The sequence below is a fragment of the Aotus nancymaae genome, unplaced genomic scaffold, assembly GCF_030222135.1.
Source record: "Aotus nancymaae isolate 86718 unplaced genomic scaffold, 86718_ANA_hifiasm-v0.15.2.pri h1tg000049l, whole genome shotgun sequence".
Taxonomy (NCBI): Eukaryota; Metazoa; Chordata; class Mammalia; order Primates; family Aotidae; genus Aotus; species Aotus nancymaae.
Window position 1 is genome coordinate 8846283 of NW_026988463.1, and position 12470 is coordinate 8858752.

The 12470-nt window shown below is 45.3% G+C and overlaps 1 protein-coding gene across 3 annotated transcripts in view; it reads right to left on the reverse strand.

Annotated features, from left to right (window-relative positions):
- Positions 1 to 4055: 4055 nt before the first annotated feature.
- Positions 4056 to 12470, reverse strand: part of USP7 (ubiquitin specific peptidase 7) — a 70965-nt gene continuing 62550 nt past the window's right edge. For all 3 annotated transcript variants that reach the window (XM_012448285.3, XM_064362449.1, XM_012448286.2), the window contains exons 19-31: positions 11622 to 11714; positions 11470 to 11537; positions 11022 to 11122; positions 10103 to 10256; positions 9611 to 9678; positions 9021 to 9129; positions 8850 to 8927; positions 7472 to 7572; positions 5950 to 6049; positions 5553 to 5672; positions 5307 to 5378; positions 5073 to 5163; positions 4056 to 4668 (exon numbers count right to left, since the gene is read on the reverse strand). In XM_012448285.3, the coding sequence (XP_012303708.1) occupies positions 4562 to 4668; positions 5073 to 5163; positions 5307 to 5378; positions 5553 to 5672; positions 5950 to 6049; positions 7472 to 7572; positions 8850 to 8927; positions 9021 to 9129; positions 9611 to 9678; positions 10103 to 10256; positions 11022 to 11122; positions 11470 to 11537; positions 11622 to 11714 (1262 nt within the window). In that variant the 3' untranslated portion in view covers positions 4056 to 4561. The remainder of the gene's footprint in view (positions 4669 to 5072; positions 5164 to 5306; positions 5379 to 5552; positions 5673 to 5949; positions 6050 to 7471; positions 7573 to 8849; positions 8928 to 9020; positions 9130 to 9610; positions 9679 to 10102; positions 10257 to 11021; positions 11123 to 11469; positions 11538 to 11621; positions 11715 to 12470) is intronic.

Below are 12470 nucleotides of genomic sequence, written 5' to 3' on the forward strand. Positions count from 1 at the left end.
TACCCACTATGGCAGGCATCAGACACATGTGCAAACCAGAATAAAATTAAAAATCAACCACTTTGCCACTTAAGCCACATTTCAAGGGCTTTATAGCCACAGGTGGCCAGTAGCTTCACCATGACAGAGTTCTGCTGAACATGACTGGGTGAGAACAGGGTGGTAACAAGGCTGGCCAGAAACACTACCCATTATTCACACAAAAGCCCTAGGATGTAGTCCAATGGTGTTGGGAACACCTGTGTGTAAACATTCTTTAGTAAGGGGCAAAGCCTGGTTCTATGTCATCTTGACTCCCCTCCTCCCCCAGGGCACCTACCTACACCACTAGGAGGTAGTGACTCAGCTACCTAATCTGAAGCTCTCTTGGCCCAAGAGGCCCTTGTATCAAGCCATGAAGACAGGTTCATTTCCCTGCAACTCAGGGTTAGCAAACCTACAAAAGACCTGTTTTGAAAAATGAAGCTCTGGCGGGGCGTGGTGGCTCATGCCCGTAATTCCAGCACTTTGGGAGATGAGTGGATCACCTGAGGTCGGGAGTGTGGGACCAGCCTGACCAACAAGGAGAAACCCCATCTCCACTAATAATACAAAATTAGCCAGGCGTGGTGGCAGCCACCTATAATCCCACCTACTTGGGAGGCTGAAGCAGGATGATTCTTTGGACCCGGGAGGCAGAGGTTGCCATGAGCCGAGATCGCGCCATTGAACCCCAACCTGGAGAGCTGGAGCAAAACAAGAGCAAAACTCAGTCTCAAAAATAAACAAAAAATCCCTAAGCTTTGTGGGAACAGCCTCACCACTCAAGTGTTCTCTGTGGCTGCATTTGTGCTATGTTGGCAGAGCTGAGGGTCCCAACAGACACCATCATGCAGTATCTACTTTCTGGCCTTTTATAGAAAGTTTACCAACCCTGAGCCAGATGAGCGTGGTGGCTCACGCCTGTAATCCCAGCACTTTGAGAGGCTGAGGTGGGTGGATCACTTGAGGTCAGGTATTCAAGACCAGCCTGGCCAACATGCAAAACCCCATCTCTACCAAAACACAAAAATTAGCTGGGTGTGGTACTATGCGCCTGTAATCCCAGCTACTCAGGAGGCTAAAGGAGAATTGCTTGAATCTGGGTGACAGAGAGACCCTGTCTCAAAAAGTTTACCAAACCTTACACTAACATCTTAAGCTCAACCCACAGGAGAGATGTCGGTCTTACACACCTCACCTTAGTAATTCAAGGAAACTTCAGCTGCTATGGCGTTTTTTGAGATGAAGTGTCGCTCGTTCCATCAGCCAGATTGGAGCGCAGTAGCACGATCTCGGCTCAAGGTAACCTCTGCCTCCGGGGTTTAAATGATTCTCCAGCCTCAGCCTCCAGAATAGCTGGGACTACAGGTATGCACCACCACAACTGGCTAATTTTTGTGTTTCTAAGTAGAGACGGGGTTTCACCATGTTGGCCAGGCTGATCTTGAACTCCTGATCTCAAGTGATCCACCCATCTCAGCCTCCCTGTGTTGGGATTACAGGCGCGAGCCACCACGCCCAACTCAGGTGCTACAGTTTTGACTGCATTTGCTTTAACTGTGAAGTTGGTTTCAGACTTGAGGCTTTAGTATAAGCTACTCACAATTTCCATCCCTGGCACCATGAACATTTGCCTCACAGCAAATCAGCAACGTTATGTATGACTCCAAATGTCCTTGCCACCTCGTGAGAGAGAAGCTGGGTTAGGGTCTGCATTAGGAAGTGACGGTGTCTATGCGCTTCTTGCCACTGTCACGGACACTCACATCGCAGGACTCTGTAGGATCCCATCGTGTCACCTTTGGGCTTTGCTCCTCCAGTACAAAGCACACAGACACGTTGAACATAATCACTTTTATTTTCACACACTGCCAGCTCTTCCTGCTGGATACGCTGGTCCCCGAGATGGTCGGCTCAAAGCTCTCAGAGAAGCTGGTTTTCGAGACAAGAGCAGGGATGCTGAGAGGACAGGATGCCTTAACGCTGCAAAGGTAACAGCCTGCACATAGAAAAATGCTGTTAAAGATGAACATGCTGAACCCCATACCTTCACATGCTCTTCTCATTTGAGACAGTCTCGCTCTGTTGCCAGGCTGGAGTGCAGAGGCACAACCCCAGCTCACTGCAACCTCCGCATCCTGGGTTCTCCTGCCTCAACCCGAGTAGCTGGGACTAGAGGCGTGTGCCACCACACCCGGCTAATTTTTGTATTTTTAGCAGAGACAGGTTTCCTCCATGATGGCGGGGCTGGTCTCGAACTCCCGACCTCAGGTGATCCTCCGACCTCAGCCTCCCAAAGTGCTGGGATTATAGACGTAAGCCAGTGTGCCTGGGTGCTCTTTTCATTTTCAAATGAGACTGCTTCAAAGCTTGCTGTCCTGTGTAGGGTTTGCGGAAGGGCTACTGTGACTGCAGTGGTTTTCAAGGCTCCCCCCACCCCCACCGGGAGGACTCCGAAAGCTGTCAACAGATGGCACCCACACCCCATAGAGGGAGAGGACACAACAGTCCCAGGGGTTTATAGTGAGACCAGGGAAGTAGAGTTCATTTTTCTTTAAAATTTCAATCTGTCTCCCCCAATCCAGTTTAACGAACTTGAACTCCTGACACTGTAACTGTGAGTGGAAAAGGGAACGCGGCACACAGCGGAAACATTACAACATGTTCTTTGGAAAAAGAGTCATTTAATATCTTAAGGGAGAGTAGGAACTTTCAGTTACCTAAGACTACAGTCAACCCCCAGCCCAGAACAAAAACAAAACAAGACACCTTAATGTTCATTCAAAGACAAACCCACAGCAAAGGGCTCCCACGTCCCTGCTCTAACTCCTCTTTCTTGGGGAGGAAGGAGGGAAGGGCCAGGTCCCCAGGGGCCCTTCCTCCCTGCTTTCTATCACACTGGTAACAAGGCAGCTCTCAGAGCAGAAGGCACACATGCTGCAGTGGAAGTTGAGAAAGGAAGTCACTCCAAAGTACACACTGGCCCAGAGACCAGGAAACCATGCCACAGAGCTGGGCGGCAAGGCCAAGGGGACCGTTCGAGGACCATGCCCACGACAGCACCTGCTGCCCCCGGAGGGGCCTCGTGACATGTCAGGTCACATCTCCAGTCACCTTACTTGTACACAGTTCCCTCCTGGAAAACCTTTAAGAGCAAATGTGACCAGAGGCAAAAAAAAAAAAAAAAAAAAGACCCTGTCCCCCCAAAATGGAATTAGACAGAAAAGTACATCTCAGTGAAACCTTGTTACAGATGCCAAGGTTTCCCAGGCCCGTTTCCAGGGAAAGTAGAAATCTTCCTTCACTTCCACGTCACTCACTGAATTATAATTTTTATAGAAAATTTTATTCAACATACAACATTTTCCAGCAAAAAGGCAATATACAAGAGTTGGTGTACACTGCTCCCACAGAAACAACCCAAAAAATACCGGAAAAGGATGAAAAATAAGAGTGATTTGCTGATTCTATTTTACTGCACTCAAAACTAGACACGCAGCTGGCATTAGCTCCAAAATAAAAGGAAACGGGGCTGAGACTGAAATAAAACTACACACAATGAGTATCAACATCAGTGAAATTCACTTGCAGACTCACCCAACAAAAAGGAACCTCCTCCCAGTGGCAAATTGTACATGTTCATTCATTAAATATACAATTTCATTTTTCCTTTTTTTCATTTTTAACTTTTGTACAAAGTCAACAGCTTACTAACCACTAGTGAGCATGCCCTCTTGCTAAAAGGCTTGTCTGTTCCACTTTAACGAAATTCTATTTATAATTCTTTCACCTGTTCATATGAACTGTTGAGATCATTAAGTCTGCCGAGGCAGCATAGTAAACCTTAATTGTATTTAACAATGTTCTCAATTTAATAAAAAGACCCCCACAATGTCTGTCCAGACTGTATTCAGTGCATCCACTTTGCAAAGGGGCTGCAGACAGTAGTGGCTGACGAAGTGAGACGAGTTTATTAAAAAGCCCCCAGGCAGCTGGAGGAGGAGAACCCGAGGAAGGGCCGACAATGCACACAATGAAGGGAAGAGCGCTATTTATTAGGTTGTGAGTTTCTCTGTTTTGCCTTTACAGATGCACAAAAGGTCACTGGAAGTATAACTGAAGGAAGTAGGTCAGACGAGCCTAAACACAAGACTTTCTAGCTGCAGGGCTGGTGCACGGGACCCCAGGAAGGCAGCCGGGCCACTCGTGCCTATTAGGGACAGCCCAGAGACCTTGAGCTAGGGACCCGCAATCCACTAACCTCTTCTCCCCCATTGCGCTGACAGTTGCCTTGCACTGTGGTTACCATAAAATAACTCTCATTGGCATCCAAGCTTTATAAAAACACCTTCATTTTGCTCAAAAAGGGCAGTCAATAGATACAGAGAAGCCAAACTGAACAGCCTCAATAAAATAAAATTAACACCAGGAACGATCCTCTTGCTGAAGACTTCCGCTAGAGGGCACGTGCACCAAAGTTCTAGGCTGTTAAGGGGCCACACAACGCACCATCCTCGCCTTGAACACACCAGCTTGGAAATCAGTTATGGATTTTAATGGCCTTTTCAAGGTAAGTGTAGCGACTCCTCTTTGGGGCTTTGTTGAAGTGGTCGAGCCCTAGCCAAGGCCGAGGATGAGACATGTTACCTGGTGGGGACGAAGAAAAGCAAGTGAGGCTACAGAGCAGCCCTGGAACCTCTCGGGGGTAGAAGCCAGAACCTGAGCTGCACGCCCACCTGGAGCTAAGGAGGCCCACACCCATCAGGTGCAGTCATGCACCTCAGAGCCACTGCCCTCATAACCCTGAGTCTCAATCAATCTCCCTGAACACAGGTCCAACTGTCTCTCCTTGAAGAACTCACAGATTACAAAGGTGTAAGAATCTGTTAAGAACTTGCAGGTTAGGAAATGCTATGGCTCCTGGCTCCACAGGTCACCCAGTGGAGAGAGAAGAGCTGGCACTTGACCCTGGGGTGGTCCCCTCTCAGTCCCAGACCACTTGCTTCTTAGCTTTCAGAACCCACACCAGCCCCCAAGGGGAGGACCCTTACCGGGCTGTGGCTCAAAGTCTTTCAAATTTACTTCATACTCGTCTTCATTTATGTACTGGTGTCGGCCCATCATTACAATTGCAAATTTAAACTAAAAGAAAAAAAATTAAAACTCCTCCGTTATTTCTGTATATCAGCAAAACTCTCATCTCTGGCAAAAAAGCCTAGGCTGCAGTGCCAGGCAAGACTTGAGCCCGCGGCCCACAAAGCTCCCAGGAGGCCCCAGCTGCACACCTTCTCGAACTCCTTCTCCTGGATGTCCAGCAGGCTCTGGATTCGCTTCATTACTTCTCGAAAATGCTCGCCCTGGAACGGCAAAGGATACACGTGCTCACACGGTCACTCCTGACATCCTTGGGGCCATGTCACGTGGCAGCTGCAAAAATCAATGCCCAGCCCCAGCAGGAGCACAGATTCGGCAACAGCAGCCGTTCAAAAGTCCAGGTTTTGATGCGAGCCACTCCACCAACAGCAGCATACCTGGTGTATCCTCAGCAAAAACGGGATTCCGAACGTTCCGAAGACCTCTTTGTGGAAATGTGCCACTGTGACAAGCATCTCGTTCTCTTTGTCTATGTCCACCTGGTCCAAAGGGATTTCCTGGGGACACAGACAACAGACATAGTTCTGTAAGCACAAATGACATGGTCAAAGTGTCCACAATAAATTCTCACACTACTCCAACCCAGAGGGTACAGCCTGTTTAGGACTAATTTCTGTGCACAAACACTCTAAGTCCACTCCTGGAATCATATACTCCAATTACTGGAACATAAACACAGAGTCAGCTATTTGTACAATTTATTGTGACATTTAAGTATGCAGCAGACGGGGCTCATGAATTCTCTTTGGTGCCAACAGTGTTGGGGACAGTTACCTCTATTCGAAACGTCCGGCTCGTTGCAGGAGATAAACATTCTAATAGTTCATCTTCTTGATGGACACCAATGATTTTGTAGCTTACAATTTCTAGCAGCCTGAACAGAGAGGGAAAAAAATGGGGCAAAGTGAAGTATATTTGCTTAAAAAGAAAATGATTAACACAGATGGTTTTCTAGAAAGAAAGTTGTAAGATGCTTATTCTTTTTTTTCTTTTTCCCGAGACAGAGTCTTACTCTGTCACAGAGGCTGGAGTGCAATGGCGTGGTCTTGGCTCACTGCAACCTCCGCCACCCGGGTTCAAGCGATTCTTCCGTCTCAGCCTCCCTAGAAGCTGGGACTACAGGCGCCTGTCACCACACCTGGCTAATTTTTGTATTTTTATTACAGATGGGGTTTCACCATGTTGGCCAGGCTGGTCTCAAACTCCTGACCTTGTGATCCACCCGCCTCGGCCTCCCAAAGTGCTGGGATTACAGGTGTGAGCCACCGCACCCGGCCTTTTTTTGCTCCCCTAAAGAGGATCTGAAATATCAAAATAGGGACTGGGGGCCAAGCAAGCAGAGGGGGTCCCCTTGAAGCACAAGATTAAAGGGCCCAGCTGGACACAGTGGAAGTGGCCACATTTGAGCACAAAGATGTACAGACTGGGTCTCCGAAAATTGTGTAAACCTTTCCCACAAGGAATCCAGAGTTGGCTGATTGAGACATTTTCCTCATTTACTCTTATTAGATTACAGATGAAGGTCTCACTGTTTAATAATTGTTTTATTAGAAGTAAAGAAAACAATTTGGGAACCAAATGGCCCCAAAGGCCATTTGTCCTCCAAGCGACTGCAGGGCAAAGTAGAGAATCATGCCCATCTCTCTGATATAAACAATCATCTCTCTGATATAAACAACCAATTCGGGAACTTCTTTCTATAGCCCGAATGCTGGCTAGAGGGATCAGAAGTGACCTGATCTGTCAAAAACAAAATCAAGAGTCACCCTTGCCAGGCGTGGTGGCTCACACCTGTAATCCCAGCACTTTGGGAGGCTGAGGTGGACAGATCACCTGAGGTCAGGAGTTCAAGACCAGACTGACCAATATGGTGAAACCTCATCTTTAAAAAAAAAAAAAAAAAAAAAAAGTCACCCTTTCCAGTTTCAATTCATCATTCAAATGGAATCATATCCTTCCTCTGTTTGGCTTTTCTACAGCAATGTCACCTTTTTACTACAGCTACTGTTATCAGAAGATTCAACGGGAAGGAGGAGAAACATGGCTTAAGTGTAAAACATGCATAAACCCTGCATCACACCAGCTTGATGGTTACCCTTGAGACTTGAACACTGGAGCAACACTGATCTGTGTTGAGATTCTGTGCAACAGTCTTTGCAACTTGGGGCGCACCCCACCGAGTCTGGCAATGACGCACATGGATCCTGGCTGGGCAATTTCCACCAACGCAACTGCAAAGGTCGGCATGACTACTATCTCTGCTAACCGTCCACATTTGGGCTTAAAAAATACTTGCCTAAGTTTCCCTGATGCTTTCTCCCCAAGCTCCACGGCCTTTTTACATTCTTCTAACAGGTCCCGGACACACCCATGCTTGTCTGGATATAGTGTTATTTCCTAAGTAACGAAAAGATAAAATAAGTGTTTTCAAGAAAGCCAAAAAGGCCTTTTACCACAAAGGAAGAGAGGAGAAAGTTGTATCACTGTTCTCAAGTGTCCCCAGCTGGCCCCCATATTTGTGCTCTCATTCCCACCCCAACTCCCTCATCTGTGAATTCACTCACAGGGAAAACACTGGCCCTAACCTAGAAAAAACCAAATACTGACAAGAGGTTAACAAAGGTGGCCTTCATGCAAAAATCTTGTCATTTACAGAGAACACTTTCTCAGGAAATGATCCCCGGAAGGGTCACCCAAGAGCCTCTCCAATTCGCAGCACAATGAGAAAAGAATGCCAGTCCAGATACAAGACCAGAGGCTGACTTTGGGCTTTCAGGGAGCTCAATTCTACAAAGGTGAGACTATGTCTCGAATTTTCCCTCAATGCTGGTAGAGCTAGAAAGGGTGAGAGATCTGGCATCCAAATAGGTACACAGACTTTGCTGAAGAATCACCTAATGCCTGTAATGTCAACACGTTGGGAGGCCGAGGCAAAAGGATGCTTGAGCCCAGGAGCTCAAGACCAGTCTGGGCAATATATCAAGACCCTGTCTCTAAATAAAAAAAAAATAAGAAAAAAAATTTTATATATACATACACACATATATAAAAATAAGCCAAGCGTGGTGGCGTACAACTGTAATCGCAGCTACTTGGGAGGCTGAGGCAGGAGGATCATGTGAGCCCAGGAGGTCTAAGCTGTCGTGGACTGTGATAGTGCCAGTGCACTCCAGCCTGAATGACAAGAGCGAGACCCTGCCTCAAAAAAAAAAAAACCATCTAAAATGTGGCTGGGTGTGTCTTCTGTTTGGAGCAAGCATGGGATACTGGAGCCGCCTATACTAGCAGTCTGTAGAGTAAGCGCACAGCAGAGACAATGCCTGCTCCATTCACAGGCCAGCTGGACTCACTGAGACCAGGTTGAGGCAGGAAGAGTTGGAGAAGGATCCTCCCCCAGGCCAAGTGGCAATGCATAAACATCACAGTGGGACCTGGGAGGCAAGGGCTGGCTGCTGAACAGTTCCTTAGCTCAACATGTGATGCACCCCAAAGGCCTCAGGAGGTCTTGCCAGGAAGCAATAGAGACTCTGGCCCAGGGCACCCCCAGCCCCCGGCATGTGCTATTGTGTATAGAGTTTTATTCTGTAGTCTTAGTTTTCAACGTCTGGGGATAGATAGAAACAATAAGCAAGTTCCAATAAAAATGAAAATTCGTACTATTCAAAAAAACTTACCTCTTCCCTAAACTGGCTGTTTAACCATATACATTTAAAACTTCGCCTGTTCTCAAAGTCTGTGATTTTCATCTTAAGCTATTAAGAAAAGAAAGATTCATGTCAGATACCGTCACCAAAGACCCAAGTCTTCTCTTTATTACCCATAGTTACATTAATTTGGACTCATACCTGCTGATAGTAAAGTTTCTTAGGTTGTCTAGGCTTGAAGAATTGTAGAAGATCTCTTAAAGTACCTTCATAATTATGTCTAAGAGGATTACCTGGGCCATCCCTATAACTACACAAGAAAACAGCATATAAATAAATGACTTGTTTATTTGCCTAAAAACACATATCTGTGAGTGAGCGTAAAAGCAAACCCCTGGCCTTACACCTGGACTTGAAATTTGGACCTAGCATGGGGTTTAACTTAATACTCCTATTTCCCGAGAACTAAGTCCCACTCGCTGTCACACTTCAACGCTCCCTACAATAGTGACAAAACACACAGCAGCCTGGCAAGACTGACCAGCTGGACACATGGGAGATGCACTGAGGATGTATCTAAAGTCAGTCTGGCTTTGGATGAGGCTGTCAATTATTTTTACATATCAGAGTAATGTGGTCAAGCTGTGAGTGGTGACAATTCTGAAACTAAGCAAGAAATGGCATGTCAGGTGAAATGGCGAGCTAATTATTAAAATTAGTTCCAAGATGTTTCAATGAACTGTGGAAAGCATGCAGTAAAGACCAAACAAGTGTCCGTGCGTGTGACTTACCCTTGAGACTTGAAAAACTGGAGCAACATTGGATCTGTGTTGAGCCTTTGTGCAACTGTCTTTGCAACCTGGGACACAGAAAGGAAGATTCACATTTTGGGGAAAAAATGGAAACTTGCTCATAAACTCCATGATTAATTACTTAAAATGTGCTATGAGCAGCCTGAATTTAATCCCTAGAAATTTATTCAACAGGAATAAACTATATTCCTTAATATATCACCATGGGAGTAGCATATCGGATGAAGATAACTTTGAAAAGGGTTTTCACTGTTAATGGTGAGGTCTACAGGTTATTTTCTGATGACGATTATTCTAGCTCCCATGGCAATATCAGCCTGAATCCACTTCAGTGGGAGATTTCCTCGGGCAATGGGATCACAACCCCTTCTGAACCAAAACCATGAGACAGCTTCTTCAATAAGCATTTTTAAAAAGAAATTGGTCTTTCTGGAGTGGAATCTTAAGAGGAAAGGAGCATTTATTAAATACCTGAAAATAATTCATTCTATTTGATAACGTAACCACAAATCCAGGATCATTAGGGATTGTTTTATCACAGAAAATGACATCAACGCGGTGGTAGAGATCTCGGAAATATTCCTTTGCGGTGGGCAATTCACTGTTATCATTTTCAGGGTCATCCCTGGTAGGGGGAGAAAGTTTGCAGTCTGAATCAAAGTCCATGGCAGGGGGTAGCTGGTAAAAATGGCATCATCTTTTACACAACAGTGACACCAACAGGCTCTCTTGCAAGATAAGCTCAGGTTGCCCTTTGAGGGGGCCAGGCATCTGCCTGAGCACCCTCTGTGAGCGAGGCAAGTATGCATTGGGATCCACTGAGCCAGGCACAACCTTGCGGATTGACATTCTCATCCCAGTACAAAACAAAACCCCCTGAGGTAACACCACCTTCGCCTCCTCTATTAGGAGCAGATTTGCACGCAGTGTCTTGTCTGCAGGCCAGCCAGGTGGTGGAGCCCAGTTTCTGACTGTCAGTCAGTCCATTAGGGTTTTCATGTGCCATCAAGCCTCTTTCAGACACTGAGTGTCTAAGACCAAAGACTGCTGGTTTACATGAAGGCAGACTGAAATGAATTACCCAAGTAGGTACATTCTAAGGAGTTTCAATTTCATAAATTTTAGGGGAAGGAAAGCAATTGGTCCCACCCTGCTAACAGCTGCAACGTGCACTTCAGACATTTTAAAGAATTGAGAAGAGCTTTATGAGATCATCATGTTCACCACACCTAACTCCAAACAAAACCCAGAGAAAGCCTGTCAACAAAGTTACATTCAAAACATAACAAAACAAAATATGGTTCAGGATCTAGGTTTCTTGGTTCTATAACTTTAAAAAAAAAATCCTGAAATTAGTACAAAGCAATACAATCCTTCACAAAGTACCTACTTCTGAAATACTATGATGTCACCATCCATTAGTTCATCAAGGGCTTTATCAAGAGAAACGTCATAATCCTGAATTCTCTCTGTTAAATTCGGTTTAACTTCCTACAGTGGAAGATATAAAATGGTTACATTGCAAAGTTTGTCTAACATTTAATATGGCCAGATAGTCTTCCACGTACTTAAGTATTTGCTTTACACCCAAGTCTATTCACGTTGTAAGTTAAAATGTTAACGGAGAAAGCTAAATAAATCCACAAATAAGTAATAATCACCGATTATAAAACAGGTAAAAAATTACAAATCTAAAAATGTCATTCTCAAGATCATCTGAGGCCCTGAGTTACCTAGCAGACCTAACACAGTTAACAAATTCGGGGTAAAAACAACAAACCAAACCCTCCAGAAACAACTAAGAATATACTGATTATGGAAAAATAAACCATCCAAACCTCATAGAGGATAAGGCTAGTATCTTGAATAAATCCTGCTCTGTCACACATAACTGGGAGCAAGTCACCTAGGAGAAAGAAGATATTTCAAATATGTAGCTGTAATGTACAAAGCAAAATCAACTCAGGAGCTAAGTGCATGAAGGACTTACGTATTTTACAGGATATTGGTGTGTAGATATGCCCACAGTAATTCAAACTCCGCGTTTTGGGATCATACATCTTCAAAAACAACATTACATCATCTACAAGATTAACAAACAAGATCCAAACACTCAGTACAATGCTTTAAAAAAAAAAAAAGAAACCAGTAAGCTGAGTAGCCCAGTGACAAATGAAATGACAGCTTAAGGTACCTAAAAGTTATATCAGATGAGGCTTATTCACAAAGCTGAGGCTATAACCACAGAGTGAGTTTCCAAACATCAAACCCATGGAAACCCACTACATTTAGGCAGTCAAGATGGTATCGAGTGCAGCAAACTTAGAATTCCTAGTTCTGAGACCTGGCACTGACTGGCTGGAATAGTGTTGCCACGGGAAGACTGCTCATGGTCTTGTGTCTTTGCCAGAAGTAACCACTCACAGCAATAAACATCCGTAATTTTATAGCAAGGGTCAGCAAATTCCAACCCACCTGTTTGTTGATAAAGCTGTAATGGAAGACAGACAGCCCATTCATTTACATGTTCTTTGTGGCCACCTTAGTACAGACTGAATGGCCTGAAACGCCTGAGATACTGCCTATTTGGCCCCCAAAAGACAACGGTTTTGCAACCCTGCTCTTTACGATCTGACCAACGCGATTAGCATAGCACAGCACAGCGGCTGAGACCGAAGACAGAACAGGACGGCCCCACGCAGCTGCTACTGTCTCCAGGCCTCACAGGAAACTTGCAGCCAAGTCACTCTTATTTGACTTCATCGGGAAGTCTAGTGAGCATCTGTGGAACAGATCAACAGATCTTTCTGCAAGGGAAGAAGGCTTAACCCTGTGTGTT